This window comes from Nelumbo nucifera, chromosome 3 (genome assembly GCF_055504915.1).
Source record: "Nelumbo nucifera cultivar China Antique chromosome 3, China Antique-T2T, whole genome shotgun sequence".
NCBI lineage: Eukaryota > Viridiplantae > Streptophyta > Magnoliopsida > Proteales > Nelumbonaceae > Nelumbo > Nelumbo nucifera.
Window position 1 is genome coordinate 102,839,477 of NC_142651.1, and position 22,986 is coordinate 102,862,462.

General features: G+C 38.8%; 2 protein-coding genes across 5 annotated transcripts in view; one reads left to right on the plus strand and one right to left on the minus strand.

The window, feature by feature from the left end:
- LOC104598959 (E3 ubiquitin-protein ligase IPI1) overlaps nt 1–5,925 on the plus strand; it is a 33,507-nt gene extending 27,582 nt beyond the window's left edge. For both annotated transcript variants that reach the window (XM_010261278.3, XM_088899619.1), the window contains exons 4-6: nt 4,327–4,352; nt 4,470–4,860; nt 5,187–5,925. In XM_010261278.3, the coding sequence (XP_010259580.1) occupies nt 4,327–4,352; nt 4,470–4,860; nt 5,187–5,709 (940 nt within the window). In that variant the 3' untranslated portion in view covers nt 5,710–5,925. The remainder of the gene's footprint in view (nt 1–4,326; nt 4,353–4,469; nt 4,861–5,186) is intronic.
- A 1,930-nt stretch (nt 5,926–7,855) lies between these two features.
- On the minus strand, nt 7,856–17,645 carry LOC104598958 (beta-glucosidase 11-like). Of its 3 annotated transcripts, XM_010261276.3 has the most exons (13): nt 17,372–17,643; nt 17,132–17,195; nt 10,991–11,049; nt 10,630–10,705; nt 10,441–10,512; nt 9,973–10,060; nt 9,594–9,849; nt 9,395–9,510; nt 9,094–9,314; nt 8,796–8,824; nt 8,629–8,716; nt 8,357–8,447; nt 7,856–8,281 (listed from the first exon to the last, which is right to left on the minus strand). In XM_010261276.3, the coding sequence occupies exons 1-13, from the start codon at nt 17,513–17,515 to the stop codon at nt 8,029–8,031; spliced, it is 1,557 nt and encodes a 518-aa protein (XP_010259578.1). In that variant the 5' UTR covers nt 17,516–17,643; the 3' UTR covers nt 7,856–8,028. The 3 variants fall into 3 exon arrangements, with proteins under 3 accessions (XP_010259578.1, XP_088758120.1, XP_088758119.1); XM_088901994.1 differs by lacking the exon at nt 10,991–11,049 and having other exon boundaries at nt 17,372–17,598; XM_088901993.1 differs by lacking the exons at nt 8,629–8,716; nt 8,796–8,824 and having other exon boundaries at nt 17,372–17,645.
- Between the last annotated feature and the right edge of the window lie 5,341 nt (nt 17,646–22,986).

The window sequence follows — 22,986 nt, forward strand, 5'->3', positions numbered from 1 at the left end:
GTTTGTAAGGTACAAGTACAAAGAATGGTTGTGAGAGTAGTAGGTATCTGAAACATCTGGTGTATAACTGTATATTGGCGGGTGTTGATGTCAAATGGAGAAATTGGATTGAAGTAATTGTTTGCACAGACTCACCTTTTGCCTTGGTTGATGGGAGAAGTTGACCAATAGGATTTCACAAAGGTAAGTAGGCATTTGTGAAGGAAATGCTCTTATCTTATTATTAGTTATCTTGGTTACTGAACCTTTCAGTACGATGAAAGGTAGGGTTAAGATGATTTAAGGCTTTTTGGAGGTTACAAATTCCACTTTATTTCAGCTCTCGTTTGCTTTGTGTAGTCTACACGAAGTGTTTAGATACCAAAAATGTACCCATTCTGAGTTTGGGACCTTGGGTTCTGTTTCAGGACTAAGTATAGGTGAGCATGCAAATCAGCTATTGCTCTTAGGCTAGGCCCCTTCAAACTTTATCAAATGCTCAACCCAGCCTGCTAGGTTGTATCCCTATCTAAAGACAGCAAAGCTGAAGTTTTCCTTTTCTGAGGTCTGGCATGGGAATGTATTAGAAGAGTTGATTTGCTCATTATGCTGCATCACAAGAAAATCAGCATAATTGCCTGTTAGAATGTGGAAAGTTTACTTTAATCTCGGAACTCTCTGAATTGCTGGTGTATTTCTTGCACCAATTGCAAATTTGTGATATCTATGACCATTTCTACAAAGAGCAAATGACTTCAAAAGGGCAATGGGGATTTAATAAATTGTGTAAGGAGTGGTTTTCAATAAGATTGTGAGCTTATTTCAGTTCAAGGCTGTTAAAGTAATAAATCAATCTGCCATTGGATAGTGGCTTGGTAGCAGATGGAGGGAGTGTGAAGGCCATGGGAATTGGTTTACCATACTATGGTTATTGACCTTAGGACTATGATCCTTCAGAGGTTGTGGGCTCTTTTGGCATGAGAATTTGGAAGAGTATTGCAGATCTTCTTTTTGATTTCTCTAAATTTGTGGTTTTGAGCTGATTGGAGGGGACGAACAAATTTCAAGAGGAAGATAACATAGCATGGGATTTCCCTTTATATTACCACTATCCTTTTATCTAATGGATGGCTTCTCAGAAAGGAGTGCTGTTACAAGTGGGAAAATGCATTCTAATTGACACCCAAGTAGTTTGGTTTTGAAGTTTTGAAGAAGGCTCAATGACTTGGAAATGTATACTTTCATTTTACATTCTTGCTATTTGAGATCATATTCTCAAGAACTAAGGTATAAACACTTACAAAGGGGTACATCATATCACATGTATCAATTGCACCAGGTGCTTGCCTAGATGCACCAGGCGTGTTTCTTTTCTAAGGGGCTGTGCCTGTGTTCAGGCATGGCAGATGCCTTGAAACGTGCCTTGCCTCTGGCATGCCTTTTAAAACACTGTTACTATTCAAAGTCATCAGAATTAAGATTCCTAAATGCACTCTTATTGACAGGACACTCTGGAGATAACTTGACTTCTGTCTGGAGCATCTTTGGATATCATTGTAGAAGCCTACTGCACTAGCTTCCTCACTTCACAAGTTGTCTGTTTCCAAGAACTCTTAATAAGAGATCATTCCTTCTTAAGTTAGGATCTGGTTCAAACCTTGATTCAATCTGGAATTCTTAGTCACTTGATCATAAATCAATCGCAAGAAACACTAAATTAAAACATTTCAGTTAGAGGGGTAAATTGGGTACAAGTGAAAACTCTATATGAACTTTATCTGTGGATGATAATAATTAGGGGATGACAGACACGGCAGACATTGCTTCTTCAGCCTCATCAAGTAGCAGAATATCATGTTCTTGGTGCCTACCACCTTTATGTCACATAAAACTAAGTGTCCATTTGGGAGGGATTTCACGCAGCAGCTTTTGGCTTTGTGAGATGGGCCCCACCTGGACAGCCTATAATCTGTTTGGTCAAAACCCAGAAAGCCCAAATTTACTGTCCTTAGCCCCCTTCCCAACAAAAAAATACAGCTATTTGTTCAAGCTTCTTTTAACGATTTCTCCAAAGAAGTTCAGTGAAAGTAAGTAGCCCAGCCAAAGCTTCAACCCTACCAAGCAGGCCCTAAATTGTGATGGGTGTAGCATGAATAATTCAGGGATGTCAGGAGTGGGATAGTATTCACTGTTCAGAAATTATGAAGGGCATGTGTGAGATGGAGCAAGGGAGATGAGAGCCACTTTACATGGATTGTTTGATCTGCAAACAGGCAGATACACTAGCAGGACTAGCAAGATAAGGGATAAACAGGGAGTGGGTTGAGAACAATTTTTCTGGGCACAATTGTAAGAAATATGTCACGTAAGAATATATGGGGGTGATGATTTTTCATTCTCTCTGACCTATGATTATATAATATGTATATTTCTTTTCTATCTAATGAAGTAAAGTGTTATTGATCAGAAGAAGACGAGGGGTAAACAGGACTCAATGCGGGTTTCCACCTAGAGGGAAGCATAACATTTTAAATATACATAAATATACCAAGTTAATGAATTCTCTGTAAGTTACTAATCCAAAAAAAAGGAAGAAAGAAAGAAAAAAAAAACTGAAACCAGCATATATCTCTTTTTCTTCGCCAATTGATGTGACTGGGCACAAGAAGTCTTCACTTAACTACTTGGCCTTTGGATGCACATGACAATCTTATTCAACCTTCTCTTGAGCACCTCATGAGCTTGCCACTAGGTTCCTATAATGCATTATTTTCATATGTGGTATTTTCTTGTTCCACTTCCTGGTTTATCTTATCCTATGGGGATATTGTTTCTTATTTTCTTGACACTCTTTTTCATAAAGTTGCCCATATTTGCACTCGTCTTCTTTCATGTTGTTTTTTTGTCTGGTATGCAACATTCCAAAGCATTCTTCTATTTTCTGCTTTAGTTTTATGATCAAAATCTTTGTTTAGTCCATCTCATTCAAACTTAGAAATGGTTGCTTCTTGGTGTTTTTTGTTAACCACTTTTGACTATCCCTAATTTCCAGTGTTTCATGGATTCTCCGAATCTCCTAAATGGTTGACTGTCTGTATTGGAGTGCCACACTCCACAGATTCTTGAGGGTACTCTGTATGTATTTTTATCTCCTAGCTTTTTTGACCTAAATGAATAGCTTATGTAAAAGATGAATGCCATCTTTGTAATAAAGACAACATTCTAAACCCCCAGTTTGCATGTGTTTTTATGTTAGAATATAAAAATACATGAATTATTCTGATATACTTTTTTGATAGAGGTATCCATGAATATGTGTTTTTCTCATCTTTTCCAGTCAAGACTCTTGGGCAGACATCTGATTCCAACTTGTGTCCATGTCCATGCAACATTGCTAATCTAAATCTGCTCATGTTTTCTCTTAAAATTATATTTTTATGTCTCTTAGTTCAGCTAAAATTTTAACCTAATACATGAGGTGACCAGTTACTTGGTTCTCTTTCATGTTCTCAATTTGACCGATATATACAGGCACTTGTGCCGATGATGCAATGCCATTTTGTTACGATCATTCCATTCCCTGTTCTGTCATGCAATAAGAGTACTTGCTCTAAAAAAGGAACCTAAAGTTATCAGCAACCCTTTCTTGAGAACCTGATTTGATGAAGATGGGTGGGGGTTGACATTGCAAACTGACTGGCTGCCACTTTCCACAAGTTGTTCTGAGTTGGACTACTGGACATTAAAAAGGAAGCCTCTCACTTAGTAAATGGGACCTTATTTAGATGCTTAGGGAAGTACCCTTGGCTGATGAAGTCATCATTCTCCGGCAGTTGGAGTCCCTGCGGTTGAAAAATCTAGGAGGCTTAAGGATTAAATTCTATATTATATAATCCATGGCAGTGAGATTGGAACTTAGAAAATGTAAAATTAAGAACATCAAGATGCACTTTGAGAAAGAAGGAAATATTCCCTCAAAATAAACTTTGGGGATTGATGCACTATAGATTTTTTTTGGACTCGCCCCTAGTTTAATTGGAAAATAATAGTTCAGCAATTTTGGGGGTAATTTATAAACTTCGCTGTTGAATGTACCATAAGACTCGCCCCTATTGGTAGGAATATTGATTTAAACTCCTGGTATCATACAAAGTGTTAATGTCTTTTAGCTAGTCACTTTCTTCTTGGTAATTTGTGGACATCCAAAGATAATAAACCTTATTCTTAATTTTAACATTCTGGTTTGGAGGAAGCTTGAGCTGGAAACAACTTTGCAAAAAATTCATGAATTAAATATTTCTCCTTGTGTTTTTTCTGACATTTTGATGTGTATTTTAAACTTTGCAGGGAGGGGGAATCTCCATCCACAGCATGTAAGTTATTTGATCTTTTCTTGGAGCAGTACTTCAGTTATTTATTTTTATTTTTACAACCTCACTGGAGGCCTCCTGACCGAGTACTATGATGTGTTTGAATACCTTTTGATGCAGATCATGACCTATTGGGACACCATGCTATATTTGCTGAACATACAGCTGCATCATCTGCTGCCCATTCTTGCCCATATGTTGCATACTTCCAACCACTTCAGCCCTCTGCCTCAAGCTCCAATGAAGGTATGGCTGAGGGTCCTAACTTCAGTCATCATTGGAATAGTCTCTCTGGACCAAGCGACATATCTACTTCTCATGGTTTTCCCGGTTTGGATCTCCATTATCACAGTTGGGATCACCATTCCCCTCCATTCTCTCCAACTGGCAGTCGCATAGCTGGAGCTGATCAAGCTACGATTCCTTCTTCAACCCTGAGATCGACAAGGGGTGACACTGAACCTCTTCCAAGATCAGGATCTTTTGTGCACCCATACCTTCTTGGTCATGGGTAAGTCTTGATAATCAAGAAAGTTATCTTTGGATATAAAGCTTTTGCCCTTTTGGAAGTAGAAGCACAATAACCAGATGGTGGAAGAAAGCTTTCTTTAGTGATGCAAATTTATATTAATAACAACGAATAGCACAAAATTTGCCTTTTTCTTTTCTAAAAGCAATATTTTGTTTCACAAAGAAGGGGCAAAAACAAGTGGCTATTATGACTTGTGGCATGAAATTTCTTTCCAAGCGCTTATTCATGCACCCCCTCCCCCTCTTGGATTAATTATTGTCCACTTTATGCATTAAAATTGACAGTTTAGACATCCATCATTGCAGGTCAGGTCCCAGGGCTGGAAGTTCGGTTGTTTCCTCGATGGTCCCTCCTTATCCCAGCAGCAGTGCAAGAACCCATGACAGGATACAGGGTCTTCATGCTTATCATCAACAGCAGCCAGGCAATTCGCCAGGCATGCGTGCACCCATTTTTTCGGGCATCAGGAGATCCAGCGCTCTGCGGCCTGTGGGTCCTGTGGCCTCATCCTCTGATCATACGGGTACCTTTTATATGTTTCCATCTTCAGGTTCATCTGGCCGGAACCTCCAAGATGCAGATAATCCATTACGGAATCGTTTTTATGCATGGGAAAGAGATCGCTTTGCTCCCTTCCCATTGATCCCAGTGGACAGAGAGTCGAGTTGGTGGGGGCCATTCCATCAAGCTGCTGGTGGGTCAGATTCCGGCGGCAGGACTAGTAGCTTTTGGCAGAGGCATGGATCTGAGAGGTCGTCACAAGGTCGGGCAGAGAATTCTTCCTATCAGCCGGTTCATCCTTCTGGTCGGATGTTTCCTTTCATATGAAAAGCACATCACTCCAATGACTGAGGACCAAAATCTATATGAGAAATGATATAATGGCTTGCTCCCGAGTCTGTAAATCGCAACAGACTTAACTTTGCCGTGTGGTCCCTAAAACAGAAAACAATCTTTTGGTTGTCACACGGCTGTGTGATGACTTTTCGGCTTCAAACTTCTGCCCGGAGGATATGAAATAAAATATCTTTGTGGAGTGGCAAATGAATGGCCCCGTCCTTTACTGACTGTATTTGCTGTCTTACAAGAGTTTATTATCCCCCATAAGCTGTTCTTAAGTTGGTTATCTGGAAAAGCATTATTGCCACGGAGAGCTACCCTGTTCCCGACTGGTCATAGCTAAGCTCGCCCACGGTTTTAGTGCTAACTGCTAGCCTCAATAGAGGCAATAGCAGCTGGACTTGAAGTATATGGGCAGTGTGCTTAAGGCGTATAGAGGGCTATTTGGGGGAATTTCAATATAGTGTGGTGAACTGACGGGTAATCCTTAGCTGACGACGTAGTCCTTTTGTTTGATGACCTGCCAATTAGATCATGCCATCTTGATTAAATTGGGTATTTGGTTTTAAAGGGAAAAACATGAATTATTCTACCGAAAAAAAGGAAGAAAATGAACTATTGATGTGGATAAGAATATGCATAAGAATATGAATTATTCTGCCAATTAGATCATGCCATGGGTTATCGGGTATTTATCTACTTGACTTTTATATTGGCTCATAATATGCATAAGAATATGAAAAGGTAAGGTTCGTGGAGATGGTAGCGGGTCTGACGAGTGGCGACCGAGGAAAAACTGCATTTCCTCGTTCATTCTTATGTCCACAATTTTCTAAATATTTTTATTTGGACGGCAGGTCGACTGCTTTACAATTCCAGTTTCTAAATTTTGATTCAATATAATTTAGCAAATTTGAAATTATCGGGTAAAAAAATTACTTCAACAAAAAAAATCAAGGGGTTTTTGTAGATTTCTCTACAGGAGGTTTTAAGTTGGGAAAAGTGATAGGTGGGGAAATCTATCACAAAAACATGGGGTAATCTAGCATAGGTATGGGATTTGAAATAATACGTTCAGAAAATCAATAAAAATTTTTTAGGGGGGTAAATCATAAATTTTTCGAAAATATTTCAATGACATTTATTTATTGTAAAATTTTAGAATAAGTTATTTATATTTTTGCTAGCAAAATTAATACCATGGAGGTACTAGATTAAAATTATGATGGTGGGTTAACAATTTTTTTGGCAGCAACTATTACTTCTAAATCCTATCAAGGAGAAATTTGGATCAAAGAATCTGGTTGTTATTGCTTATCCACTTCAACCGAATGGAGTAAAACATAACTAGTTGTATTAGCAGAAAGTAATGCCAAAACAGGATCTCTCTAAAAGAATGGCTGATTTCAGGATGGGAAGTTGAATGAGTGGGATCACAAGAAAAAAACGCAGGATAAGATGTGTCCATTTGGGCAAAAATTTAGGCTGTTGGGGGCCAACAGCCTATGCTATTGAGAACATTCTTAGGAATGTCAGATACATGAGAGTGGGGTAAAATAGTAATTGCCTCATATTTTCTTTTGACCAAAAAGATGAATTCACATCTGCACCCCACAGCACATCTCCGCCATGTATCGGGAACATCTCCCGATGATGACATCATCGATTCTGATACTATCATCGGGAGATGTTCCCAGTACATGGCGGGGATGTGATGTGGGACATTGTGGTGCACCCCCTTGTGGGGTGCAGATGTAAACTCCAAAAAGATAGACATGGGCATGAATGGGTTAACGTGTCCAGCCCCAAAACACTCTCAACAGTATAAGCTCTTGGCTCCCAACAGCCAAGGTTATCTCCCGTTTGGGAGGGCTCAGTTAACGTAGTTCCCCCAAACGCTGAAACTGTCGCAAACAGAGCCTTACAGGAGTGTTTCCTCAGCAGGAAATTGAAAAAAAAAAGTTTACTAGAGGGGAAACCGGGGAAACATGATCTCAAACTTAACTCCAAATTGGAATCATTGACAAAATAGACACTTAAAAGAAGCCCCAAATAAACGCCTAGGTACATTGGGAAAGCACTTGAAAGTGTGTAAACTTCATTTTGTTTCTTCCCCACAAACGAGAGAGAGAGAGATCCTCATAATCGTCAGAATTAAAATTTGAAAAGGTGTTGCTGATGAGCTTGTTCAAATAATCAAACCGTATAACTTATTTGGCTTTGCACTATTGCCCTAACAAATAGGCCACATAAAACTCCCTAGTTTCTTTTCTTTTCAGTTACCTACCCCAAGAATTAAGAGCCTAATTACTGAGAAATATGGGGAGTTGGAGATTGAGAAGAGGAGTAATTGCCATCTAGCTCAACAATCCTATTAGTATTGATGCTTCTTCCCTTGAGAAAATTGGAGTACCAGTGTGCAGAGAGCTTAGGATATCTCTTCAAATCTTGATCTTTCAGATTCACATAATAGAGGCCATAGCTCGACTCATAGCCGTCCATCAGTTCAAATAAGTCCAAGAAAGACCACACAAAGTATCCCCTGGTATTTGATCCATCTCTGTCAAAAAGTTGAGAGAGAAAGATAACCACGTCAGAGTTGAAATTATATTGAGCTAATAATAAGACTACATACCTCACTGCCTGTAGCAAACAGCCAAGGAAACTGTCCAAGTATTTCACCCTTGATGTATCATTCAATGATGCATTATGAAACGTCCTTTGACCTGGGAACACAGTGTGATCGCATGTCATGTCATCAATCACATGAGGGTCAGTACTCAGTATGGTCTGTAATTTTCAGAAATAGTATTAGAGATTGCAATTGCTTCAATTTTCAGTTAATGAAAGTTCCATATGACCCTTCTCTGATATAATTGAATAAAAGGGGAGGAAGATATCATGCACCATTTTCATGAATGTAGATAGGAGGGTTGTCATAAACTTGCTTGAAATACTCCAGCACACCTTGTAGACCGGATGGATCAATGGGGAACTAAGCTCACCAATATCAGATAACAAGGTTTAGTTCAGATAGAATGTCTGTGAAGTCATATAAATTTTATAGTAATTACCTCGCCCGGGGGAACTCCATCAAAGTTAGCTGCAGAATATGCAAGGTTTCAGTAAGTTCCATGGTTTCAATTAGAACCCACTAAACAAACACCACAGTTTGAATAGTCAGGTGACTACTACACCCAAGGATAGCCAACAAAAGGATGACGGTCAAAGCAGTCAATCTGTTTTAATCGAGTTTCAGTTAAAAGTCAAGTTTTGTGTTTAAATTGCACTCAAATTGAAGTTTACTTGAATGAGTTTGAGTCGACTCTGACATGTATTTGCACCATGTTCATCTGAATTAAGTCAGCTTACCTTTAAGCTTCACGGCCATGTCTTTTATAACATCTCTTTGATCAACATTGAAGCTTTCTGAGTCATCCTTGACATACAATGTGTTGTAGTGATTCAGTCCAATGAAGTCATATGATCCCTTAATTTGTTTCGATTGATTTGGAGTGAAAGAAGGGATCCTCGAGCCAGCAATCTTCTTCACGGTTGCTGGGTAGTCTCCAAAAAATAAGGGGTCAATGTACCTGCAATTAGCTGGACAGTTTTAATAGGAAATGTGAGGAATCTCATTTTGTGAACACATGGTGGGCAGAGACTTAATTACCACCCAACATAGAAGTCATTAGCCCTTTGGGTTGCAGCTTTATCTTCAGTTGTGTTTGTAAAAGGAATAAACCAGTAAACAAAGACATTCAAGCCTATAAGTCCATGTTGCTTGCCCTGCATCACCATCACTTTCACTCTTTCAACAATTTGAAACCCGAGTCATTAGAAGGTTTGTTAGGAAGGGACTATCGATTTACCTGATACTTATCTTTATATAATCTTGCAGCTGATGCATGTGCAAGCAAGATGTTATGTGTAACAATGTATGGCTCTGTAGTTGAATTGCCAATTGTGCAGTTAAATCCAAAAGGTGAAGAACAACGCCCAGGTGCAAACATTCCAATGTCATAACCTCCCAAGACAAAGACATTGGGCTCATTCAAAGTAGTCCAATGAGACACTCTATCGCCAAACTCTCTGAAGCACACATCTGCATAAGCAGTGAAGTCATTCCTGCATCCATATACAAATTGGCATCATCATACATTCATACTCATTATTTTATATTCAATTTTACATTTGATGAATTATTAATCTAGTATCAGTGAGATGAGGTATGAAGGTGAGAAAAACTACACAATCTTTTGGCTAAGCCATCCACCATACTCATCTTCAAGCGTCTGAGGGAGATCATAATGGAACAGTGTAACATGTGGCTGAATTCCTGCTTAAATATAAAAAATCAGGAAATAAATGCAAAATGCATATATCATATGTATTCAGGCTGGCAATTGAGACCAATGACTCATGGAGAAAATTCAAGTTGATCTCTTGGGCTAAGGTATGACATGATGCAATGATCCTAAGCATTTAATCTGTTTTTATCTACAAATTGATTTTGGATCATTTGAGGGTGGGTCTTGGCGCAACGGTTGGATTGCCCCATTGCGACCTGGGTGACCAGGGTTCATATCTTGGAAATAGTATGTGTGGGAGTAAGGATGAATACAATTGTCGCTCCCCACATTGATGGGAGCCTCGTGCACTGGACCGCCCTTTAAATTCTCTTACTCTATTATATTCATGTTGGGATTTAGCTCTTACCGTTTCTGATAAGTTCATTTATGAGACTGTTGTAATATTGTAAACCCCTTGGATTGACAATTCCTCTTCCATCTGATGAAAATTAAAATAAGAGAAAAGAAAGGAAAGGAAGAATGTGCTAGTAAGAATTGTAACTTTACTATATTTTTGGATAATCAGGGATGAATTCTTTATATGTATAGATCATACTTGGAATAAGCCTTGACCATGAGATGGAGAACCTATAAGCATCCAAGCCAGTATCTACCATGAGTTGGACATCTTCCTGCAATATAAAAAAAGGAAAAAAAAAAACAAGAGAATTATCAACTAAAGGCTGTTAGTTATAATCAGGTATTATCTGGTCAAACCTGATAAACCTAATTAATAGTAGAGTCGGTTCTTGGTCTATCACTTGAAGGGTATTTTCTTATTGTTCTGGAGTTGGATTTAGGCCGACCCAGATCTGATCTGAGTTTAATTGCCAGATGCATTAGATTGAAACTTTCATCGTACTGCTCAAGTAGGGAAAGGTTAAATAGTAGTGATAGGGGCTAAAAGGTTAGCATACCTTGTATTTGTGGTAACCATCACAAGCTATATCCCCATTGTTTTTGTCCTTCATCTTCCCTAAAATTAATTTTCAAGGAGAATGATTTAGGTACATCCCATTCATAAAGGAGCATTGTCCCTTGTCTTTAATATAAAAAGTATATGCATTAAAAAACAGAAACACCGATGCTTTTACTTTTGTCATAATCAACAGTGGTTCTTTGGCTTTCCTAAATCATTTCCCAATGGAAAACTAAGGCCCCGTTTGATTTGTGGGAATTGGGGTCTGGAATCGGAATCAGAATGGGTTATTCCGATTCCAACTGTTTAATTGGGTGAAGTTCGGAATCACATTTACATTCCTGCTAGAATGGTATTCCCCCATTTGATTTTGAGGGAATGGTCATTCCCTGCCCCTCCCTTGGGAATGAAATCTCATTCTTACTGATTTTAATTTCCACTATCATTTATTTCTGAATGAAACAGATTATAGGAATAGACCATTTCAATTCCGATTTCGGCTGCAAACCAAACAGACCCTAAAGAAATTTTGATTAATTTGGTATCATTATTAATTATAGCGCTCATAACCTATATTACTTGAAACCATTGTACATCACTTGGATTTTCAATATTGGTTGATTGATCTTAAGGAATGACGTTAATGGTCTAGAATTAATTATGACTAGAGTTCTAGAAATATCTCTTTAATATTAAATGGGCATAATTGATAAAAAAATATTAATTGCAATGGATATAGAGCAAATTATCTTCCAAAGTAAATAAGGGCATTTTAGGATTTTGAAAAGTAAAAAAAAAAAAGTGACAAAAGGGGTTATTTGTTATGACATTAAAGTACAGGGGGTTAAGTGTGACAAACATAGGGGGGGAGGTCTATTAATTTAACGTTTTCAATCCTTACAAATTCACCATACACCACATTTATGCAATAAAATATTGTGTCACCACGGTGGTTCCTAACGAAATATCTAAATTTATCGTATAAGATTAAGGCTGCAACTTGGGCCTGGTTAACCCAAACTCCACCCAAAATGGTCGGATCGATTTAAAGTTTAGGTTAGAGTTAGAGTAAAAAAGTATGAAACCGATTTAACTTCGGATTGGGTCAGTGTTGAGGCCCTCCCAACCAGACATTTAGATAATTTAGGATAACTTACTATTGTTACCCTATATTTGTGCCCTTGAAGTTCTAGAGTTCAGCACCTTTCTGTCTACGCAGTTAATGGGGTTGATTAGGAAGATATAATTGCTCCATAGTCCATTCAAGATTCGATAGGCTGAAATATTGGGCCAAGCCCAGTCTGGAAATTTGTCGACCTGATGCAGGGCCCAGGGCCAGGCTGAAAATGATCACTCCTAGTTGTGCTTCCAAACCCTTGCCTGAGAAGATTCTGTGCTTTAGCATTATCCATTTTTTATATTTATGAGCAATTGAGTAGTTTACCTATTCCTTCAACCAATCAACCCCATATAACTATTTAAGAGAACAGGGGTCGCAGTGCTGAAATCCAAAAGTTTAGGGGCTAAATGTCACCACCCACCAATTGCAGGGTGGTAGTCTGTAATTTACCCAATATCTTTAAATCTAGGGAAATTATTTAAAACCCACCATCACTTTTCATGAATTCTCTTAAACTCATCATAATTTTTCAAAACTCTAAGACTCACCATGTCAGTGAGATAACGGTAACTTGACCGACATACCTCGATCCATTTTACTATTTAACTTAAATGTTCGATCCATCACGCATGAGTGTAAATATTAAAATATCAGGACCGACGTATTGGCATCCTTCTTGTATAAGAAACCATATCTGAGCTACATTGAGAACTTAAAGGTCAGCGAGGTTGAAAATCTCTGGCGGAAGACGACAGGAGAATGAATTGTACTGCAAGAAGAGGGTGCGAAGACGGGAGCATCATTCTTGTGTCAAGAACGGAATTAGACGCCCGTTCTTGTACAAGTGAAATTTAGACACCTGTACAAGAACCGGAGGAGGGCGCTAAGACGGGAGCATCGTTCTTGTGTCAAGAACGGAATCAGACACTCATTCTTGTATAAGTGAAATTTAGACACCCGAACAGATCTGGTTTCTCTTGGCATCGTTCTTGTGTCAAGAATGAAAGAAATCTACAATGTACAAGACAGCGAAATTAAAACGACTAATAGTAAATAATGAGGGAAAATGGGTAATACTTCTTCCCAGTTCCCAGTATCATTTGTAGCCATGGTCCTTTCTCAAACTCAAATCTTTACATAATCGAACAGGCGTTGGGATTTTCGTCGCTGAAGGTCTGAGGAGGGTATACGTATTTGGGATGGTGGGCGTAGTAGTAGTAGTAAAATTCATTCTTCTTTACCTCCACTTTCGTCTCCTCTTCAGTCCCCGGTTTCGCTTCTTCACCTTCTTCTTCTCCCCTTCTCCCGTTCCTCCGCCTCCTCCCTCCCCTTCTTTCTCTTTCTCTCCACCCTCCTCTTTCTTTTCTTCTTTCTCTTCCTTACTCTCCTCCTCTGGTTCTTGCTTCACGATCACTGCGTGTTTCCCTGTTCTCTTGTACACGTACTCCACCAGCTTTTGGGGATCGAATATGCCTTTCACCCTCACTTGTGAGCTATGCATCTTGCACTCCTGAAATTTAGACACCTTTACTTGTAAAAATGACGAAAATCCCATTTTAGATCTGGTTTCTGTTGGAGTGAGATTCAAATTTACAAGAATCTCTCTCTTCCCTCTGTTGTTTTAGAATGATTCATTGTCCTACATTGCTTGGGAAATGAGTGGAAGTGGAATATATTTGTAGTTTTGCTCCCTTTATGGTTAGGGACTCATAGGAGGAGAGGATTATAGATATTCCATGCATGTGAGGGGAATTGGGGGTGTGTGTGTTAAGCGAGTGCATGCCTATTAGCGGCTTGTGGGTTGTTTTATCTTGACAACCGATTTGCGATCACCCGGCTACACCATAGGGGGCAAATACGATTTTAAAGGCAGTGACTAAGTGGCACGGCTCAGCCCTCCATCTTCCTACAACTTCACACCACTACAATTTCGGTTTGGAAAGCAATTACCGATAAGTTCCATCTGCTCTCTTTACTATTATTACAACAGTTTCTCTTGTACATGTACCCTTTATTATGTTCGATCCATCACGCATGGTTGTTGTCCGGCCAAAAGGAGTCTTTCTTCAAGAGAGAGAGAGAGGGAGAGAGCAGCAACAACAGCTGAGAGCAGTGGAGAGGAGCCATATGTTATCAGAGGTGGTGACTGGTGAGTGAATGGCTCTGAGTAGCGTCTTTCTCCGTTTCCTAGGTTTCCACTTCCCTAGAAATCTTTGAAATATGATTGGACGCTTAAGGGCATTTCGATCAAAAAAAAATATTTAATAAGCTGATTCATCATTCAAGGGCAATTTGGTCATGAAACTTGCATTTAGGTTGACGTGGACAACTTGGGTCAAGGAATTTTAACGGTGTTCTAACGGATGGTGAGTTTTAGAAAATAAAATCTCATTGAGATGGTGAATTTTAGACGTTTAGAAAAGTTATGGTGAATTTAAGAGAATTCAAGTGATGTTGGGGGTTTTAGAAGTGAATGCATTTAAAAATACAATAAAAATGTTTAACGTCTTTTTATAACCCGAGTCCAAGCCTTAAATTGGAATTGGGATAGGCTAAGGTTTAAGGTTTTGGGGGTTCAACCAATGTTTTTAACCCATTTGTTGACCCAAAAGGTTGTACTATTTGAATTGTCACTCATTCCTTTTTTGGGACTAATTTTTCTAAATTTTGCAAAATGTCAAAAACTCTTTACTTGTCCAAATACATGACAAGACTTATTCGACCCAGCCACAGGTTAGTACTAAATCTATTCATGGGCTAGGTTTGAGTTTGGCTTTTGCTAAAATTTGAAAAGGCCTGGCCTGAAATCCAAGCTTGAAACAATGTAAAGTTGGGCTTCAAGCCTGGCCCCTAAACAGGTATGGTCAAGAGTTATAAACTAAAACGCATTGAAACTTTGAGAGGCCATAACTTTACATATTGATGAACTCTTTTTTTCTGTTTTTAGTAATTTTTTGAGATCTAGCATTCCAAGTTCAAAAGGCGCCTTAATTTTTGGAAAAAAAATTGTTTGGTCTCGACTTTAAATTTGTTTATAGAAAACTGAAAATATAAATTAAACCTAATATAAACCATACGTATACATACCACTAACTTACAGAAGCAAAAATGGTTCACCATCAGGGTTGGTTTTTAGAACATTAGGTTCAAAATCTTATGTTGGGTTGAGGTAATCTAACTAGTTCTGGAACCGGGATTGCTTTAATGCAAAAATCGTACAAAGCACGATATATGTCGATGGGCTGTCAATAGTATTCAAAATTCCTAAGGTTTTTAAAATCAGACCGATAGGGAACCGTTCTAGGTCTAGTTCCTGGGTTGAACAGTCCAACCATATGATCCAAATGAATGACCCGATCTGATAAAAAACAACCAAAAACCATTGTCTGAATCAACGGCAATGGTTTAAGTCAAGAAAAAGTCCAAAAGCCTTAGAGATCTATTGCCATTTCTTATAAATTTTAAGTAAATTGTTATTCATCTACAAATCAACATATAGCTCTAAGTGTCTAGAGTAGTTATTTGTCCAACTAAATACTCCATGCAATATCAATTACAACTCATTAAGTGTTGTGATTTATAGATGTTTATTTAGACACGCTGTGAGTTATCAAAAAAATTAGACATGTTATGTAGTTATTTAAGATGTATAAAAGAATTCCATTTCTGTCATCTTATACAATTCAGCAAGAAGTTAATAATGGACGGCTCAATTTGTCCTATTTTGATCTCATTAAACAATCAACAAAATAATTGATTTGTCCTCAAATTCAAATTCGAAATCATTAATACAAATGGGAAAAATACTTCTTATAGATTTTCTAAAAACTCCAGGGGTTCTTAATGATTTTTCCAAAAAATAAAAGTCACTAATTTGTAAAGCATTTTCTAACTTGTCCAACAATTGCTCATTTGCCTTCTCTTGGGCCTCAAAAGAATTAACTTTGAATTTTATCAATCTTTTTTAAGGTATGCTCATTTGAAATAGCGGAATCACTTTTTTTTTTGCTCCATGGGGCTACACAATGATAGTAACCCATCCCCCAAACCCATAACCCCCTAACCTAGGTGCAAGTTAGATTTTATTCCAAATCTCTCAACTACAACCACCAAGAGACCTTATCAACTAGCTAGTTGGCACCTTGTAAATAAAAAACCACATTCATAACTTATTTGATAAGAATAGTTCTTTCATCTTTAAAAAGAGTTTTCAATTTCTAATCTTAAATTTTTTTCTTAATTATGCTTTGAATAATTGGAACACCCAAGTATTTTTCTTTATTTGTTGATATTGGGATGTTCATAATCTTAGAAATCAGTTTTTAAAGCTTATCTGGCAATTTTTTTAGAAAAAAAAATGACTTTTTGTAATGGATATTTTGGATGAAACCCCCTCCAACATCTTGAAATTGGACAAAAACTATTTACAAACCAATGGAAAAGGTAACCCAAAATTAAACCATAATCAAAATTACGGAGCTACACTCAAAATTCACATGTTAAACTCATTAAATAGTGATACTCAAAATCCCCCATTCAATTTCCTCCAATTCAAGGAAGGACACCTATCCAATTTGAAAAGCCAATTGTCTTATCCAGCTGTGAGAGGCAATTTATGTAAAAATTTAAAAAAAAAAAGTGAATAACTTTATATACATGCTTCATGCTTAAGTTTACCTAATAGCTTTGAAATTCAAAATTAGCACAAGTAATTTTGTTGCATATTTTAATTTGACAGGTAAATTGTTTCAGGTAAATTGGACAGGAAAAGAGACCTTGAGTTGAAGGATTGCTGCCAGGAAAGATAACAACTCAGAGAGAGAGAGGATAGTTTGTTCATATGGAGAAAGAGACTGAGATTCAACATTCATTTTCTCTTTATTAATAAGGAGTTGACAGACGCTACACTCCATCAAATTTTAAAACAATCAACAAAATATTCAAATTATCCTAAATTCAAATCTGAAAACATTAACACAAAAGTACAAACAGCGAATAATGGGAGGAATAGTAACTGACCAGAGTGTGCGAATGTATCCCAAATGCTCGGAGTTCTTCCCTCCTCAAGTGCGGCGCCTTCAACCTTCACGCATTTGATATCGTTGCAATTATGGACGAAAAATTCCTTTGTTGCTTTTTACTACTACTTATTTTATTTCTTTTTCTTTAACAACACAACTGACACGAAGAGAACGAAAATAAAAGACAGAAGAAAAAAGAAGAAAGAAATGAAATCAAAGGTTATAGAAAGAAAGTAACCTGATAAGCAGATGTTCCAGCACCGAAAACAAAGTGAGATGGGAAATCATCTCTGCTAAATCTGGCGGAGGTTTGGTCCGATAGGGAAGCCACCGCTAACGCTAAATTTAGCAAAAGAAATAGAGATGAAGAGAGGATTCTCATCGCTGCTCTGTTCTTCTTACTCTTCTTTCTTATTGTAATACTCTCTCTCTCTCAGTCTCAGCACCAGACGTGGATAAATGGAATTCAATGCAGTACAAATCGCCTATCTAGATGTAGGGGCGTTAGCTCCATACATTGACACTTCGCTTTTTGAAAAGGTTGCTTGCTTATCCGTTTTGTCCCGATACAAATGAAAGGTTGTCTGCTTCTTCTCCGTTTTGTCCCGATACAAATGAATTTTTGAGCACACATACATCCGTACATGGGACGGAATGGGATCTGCTCCTCACATATGGGCGCTTCACACGCACATCCACCGTGCATTGGGAACATCTCCCATGAATAACAATTTATAAGTATGGGAGATGATCCCAACACATGGTAGGATGTGTATATAAGGTCGGTGTGTGGTGATGATACACAATCCGGCCGATCTTAGCTGTCAACGATCTTGCCTCTGAATTGAGTGGTAGGGACCTGAAACGGAAGGAGAAGAGAGCTCAGGGGAGAACCCAACGTAAGGGCTCCGAAGCTCAAGTTAGAATCTTTCAAAGACAAGATAGACTAGATAGCGCAAAAGTTAGCATACCTCGTTCCTGGGGGGTAGGAGCCTTTTATAACCACCTCGCGCACTCACTTCCAGGCTTCCGTCAGATCGGGCATGATTACTTCTGAACCCCTGCCAGTTCGGATGTCATTTCCTCTGGCCGGACAGAACCGCCACTGCTCCTTTTGTCGAAGCCGTCTCTGCGGCTAGTAACGACGGTTGCAGGTGGCGGTAGCAGGAGGCCGTTTGAAGTGCGGCTGTCAGGCGTCAGATCCCAAATCAGTCAGGTGCGTCGCCCTTGGATACGGACGTCCTTGGTGTCAGGTACGTTTGGTCAGCCTGGTGTTTCGGAAGCGAAGTGTTGGAGCGGCGAGCGAGGTGTCTTGAGTTCGGTTTGGGGAGTGTTCCTAGCTGCCATGGGCCAGCTCGGGTCACAGCTTTGTGAGGCTTGGGGCCCAGTATAGTTCGTGCTCCTTGCAGGGAGCTCGGGTTCTCAGTAGGGAGCTCGCTCTTAATAGGGAGCTCGGACTCCCAGTAGGGAGCTCGCTCTAAATAGGGAGCTTGGACTCCTATTAGGGAGCTCGCTCTTAATAGGGAGCTCGGGCTCCCAGTAGGGAGATCGGGTTCTTATTAGGGAGCTCGGACCCTTAATAGGGAGCTTGCTCTTAATAGGGAGCTCGGACTCCCAGTAGGGAGCTCGGACTCTTGGTAGGGAGCTCGGACTCCTAGTAGAGTGGTCTGGAGTTCGGGCTCGGTAGTGAGCTTGGACTTGCTTCCGATGTTCGCTTCGGGCGCTTTACTGTCCTGAGTTGTTTGCCTTTGCCACGTGTCGGGCGATTGCGAGGTCGGGCCAAATTTCCCTTCATCATGTGGCACCCTGTATGAGGAGCAGATCCAGTCTCACATGTGACACTGTGAGTGGGCTCTCTCATTGAATCAGGATTTGCTCTTCACAAGACCGCACCTCACTCACAGCATACATCCCACCTTATACTGAAAACATCTCCCATAAGGCAATGAATAAAAACAAATCAGGATTTGCTCCTCACATAGCGCAACTCACTTCTGATCTCACAGCATCATACCATGTACAGGGAGAATGACTGACCAGTCTAGGTCAGAATTTTATAGCCCCACCATACCGGGGGCATTAATCCTGACTGTGAATTGATGCCAAATTCACAGATAGGATGTAGTTTATAGGGGAGGGGGCTACTAATAGACTATGGGGGACTGACATTCAGAATTCTGCATTGGATTGCAGAATGATTAACCCAAACATCTATCCATTATTAACACAAAGTACAGGCTATATTCCTGTCCTGATGTGTGGCTGGGACACATTGTGAGGTTAGTGCGAGAAGTGCTTTCTGAGGAGCATATCCGGAACCAGATTCCCTTCTATCAACGCATTAACTATCCGAAATATTAAAGTTATAGCTACACCCATGTTACAAACAATGAACACCATTAAAATTACAACTTATAACCATTTCCCAATGATCAACTCATTTTGTGGGTCATTATAGTACGGGTGATTAGGGTTGGTTCGATTTGGTTAGAAAGCAGAAGTTGGAATCCATCTTGTTGGATCAGTTTCCAATTTTTTGGAACTGAAACCTATCTGTTGCGGCCTTGCACTGAAACAACAACATCAAAGCCTTTGATGTTTTGTTGTAGCCCACTTTGAATTAGATGAAGTAATGTCTTGATTGGGCCACTGCAATGTATCAAAGGCTTTGATTCTCGTTTTAGCCCTGTGCTATGATAATTTTGTAGCAAAAGTGGACTCCTTTATCATAATAACATTAATAACAACAATGATCAAAATCACTCAAACGATTCAATGGTCAAGTGAAACCACAGTCTTTGCAACCATGAGTATTTGGGATTAAATCTTTACATCTTCAAAATATTTTGAAAAAAAATTTCAGGCAAATTTGATTCTTCGGGTCAGTTTGAATAGGATTAACCACTAGACCTTGAAATCGGTGTAGGTGGGGATAAGTTTAAAGAATTTGGATAAGTAATATGTTAGATGAAGTGATAAGTAATATGTTAGATGAAATCGGTGTAGGTGGGGATAAGTAATATGTTAGATGAAATCGGTGTAGGTGGGGATAAGTAATATGTTAGATGAAGTGATCATCTAACATATTACTTAAAGGTCTATCAGCTTTCAAACAAAAAAATAAAATAAAATAAAGGTCTATCAAGCAAACCTTGTCAACACTTTAATGATTTAATAATTGAAACAAAAAAGAGGACAATGACAGGTGGCAAAACGACTTGTAAGGGCTTGGAAAAGTCACTAAATTTGCTGAGTGCAGATTTCTTGCACTTTCACAATTATGGCAATGTATGGCTGCAGTTCAAAACGGGTAGTGTGGGTAGAGAGTTGTGAGCAAAACAGGTGGGCTTGGATTGAGAACTTTGGTTAAACCATAAATCAACTTGCTTGCCATATCGGAAAGGTGTTCCAAGTCGAAATGAGAACTTGAGAAGGCCTGTCCAGTGTCCACATACCAGAGAACAGCAGTATAGCACACTGCGTTTCCAACAAATCATGCATATACACTCTCCAAAAAAGTTAGGAACGTCACCACTGGGGATCACCACTGACTCCGAATCACCTGCCCATGCCTACTCACAATACACCACCCCCGGTGAAGTGGGAACATCTCCCCCTGTATAATACTATGCAGAGGATGAGATGTGCTCCATGTATGATAGTGATAAACGTGAACAGGATTCTCGTGGGCAGAAAATCTGAACTCATTTCCTACTCACTTTTCTTACCCACTAACTACGCGCTCTTAAAGACTTAAACAGATATTAACCAAGGGGAGGCTCGTTATATTAGCTGATTCGCTCTAGCATCTATTCCTGTAACCACCGACTTTATATGGACTGGGATTAGTGTGTTGCATGATCGTCAAATTGCAAATACCCAAAAAAGAGAAGAAAAAAAAACAGATATTAGAATATAGCAGCAAGTCTAGGTGATAATGCCAGTGTTTGGAATCAATGCTGTTTCTTTAAAAACTATGCCACATTAGTGTCATGTCTGAAATCCGTTTTTTCAGGCAACACCTAATGTCTGGTTTTTCCAAAAAGTATTTTCTCATACCATATCTTAAAAATCGAGAAATATGTGGTCTGAAAAAACATCCTTTTTGATATTTGTTTGCCTTTTTACTGTTTCTAACAATAATATGCTGACATGACATTGAAAAACACTTACGTGGCAGCAACTGCTAGGGTTGCAGATGGATCAGATAGAATGGGATATGCTGCATATCTGAATTTGATTTATTAACATTTGAATCCAAATCGGATCATATCTATCAAATATCTAGCAGATTATAATCAGATATTAAATAATATAATTAAATTGACTAAAAATAACCAAAATATTAAATATTATTAATAAGATAAACTAAAAATGACTTTAATAATTTGAATATATGACTTTAATAATATATATATAAATCAAATCGAATCGAATTATATTAAATCGTATAGGATAGATCCATAGTTGATCCAATTATAAACGGATCAAGTTCGGATTGGATACCATTTGCAGCCCTAACAACAGCAATGGTACCAAATAAAAAAATATATATATTTTATGAGAAAACGGCATGCCAATGCAACACCGTTTTCTAAAAAAACACCTCTCAAAAAACTGCATCGGTTCCAAACACCACCATGTCTCCTCTTGGTTGTAGGAGGGAACTGTAATTGAATCCAACCTTCATCAGGGTTGAGGGTATGGGGTATGTTGTTCCTTTGCCTAGCAAAAGAAATGTCTAAATCCCCTATCAGCACCCAATTTTTGCTCGAACCATCGCCCGAACCTCCAATTCACCCCAAACACACAATCAGACCCTTATGATCCCTCCAAAACACCCAAAAACCCAAAAGTCCCAACTTTCACCCTGGAATCCCTCAGATCCACCATTAAACTTACCTGATACCTATCCAATGGCCCTGATCGACCTCCACCTACACCTCAACCATTGGATCAGACACAACCATCAGACCTAGTACCTCCCAAAACACCCACCTGTGAAATCTCAGCCCAAAATACCTCTGTTTATCCTTCAATCGCACCAAGATTCCATTTCTAGATTCTAGATTGACCAGATTACGAATCTACCCGATCCAGGCCCAATTGGCTCAATCTAACCTTATTGATCATCTCAAACTGTCCAAAGAACCCAAATCTCAAAATCCACTATTGATCTCATCTAATTTCCCAAAATACCCCTAACCAAATTCCCAAATTACCCCCCTTGCACCAAATTACCAAAATACCCTTCTCCAAATTACCACAATACCCTTTCCTCATTGCCAAGTTACCAAAATATCCCTTGAACTAATTACCAAAATACCCCCCCCTCAGACCAAATTACCAAAATACCCTTCTATAAATTTCCAACTTACCTTTAACAAAATTACCAAAATACCCTCAGACCAAACTACCAGAATATCCTTCGAACAAGATTACCAAAATTTCCTCCTTCCAAATTACCAAAATACCCCATTGACCAAATGCCCTTCATACCCAAAATTCCAAAATTACCCCTTCATTTTAAATTCCCAAAATACCTTCATTGTGTCCAAATTCTCAAGATACCCCTCATTCCTTAAATCTCCAAAATACCCTTTAAACCTAAAATTACCAAAATGCCCTTCACCCCAAATTACCATAAATTACCCTTTGGACCCCAAATATTGAACCCTCCTATCCCTTTAAACCCTAACTTACCGAAACCCCCCTTTCATTTTTTGAAAATTGACAAAACCTCCCCTTGCCCTCCATTATAAAATAGAAACCATTCCCAAGAGAAAGAGGAGTTTTTGAAGATAGTAGGGGTCGAGAGGGGGTCTCTTCAGATAGAGAACAGGGAGCTCTCGG

Coding starts and splice junctions, on each gene's coding strand:
- LOC104598958 (XM_010261276.3), bottom strand. CDS start 17,515: ATGAGAATCCTCTCTTCATCTCTATTTCTTTTGCTAAATTTAGCGTTA. Junction 11,050..17,131: donor GGATACATTCGCACACTCTG/GTCAGTTACTAT, acceptor AATTAATTTTAG/GGAAGATGAAGGACAAAAAC. Junction 10,706..10,990: donor ATGGTTACCACAAATACAAG/GTATGCTAACCT, acceptor TTTATATTGCAG/GAAGATGTCCAACTCATGGT.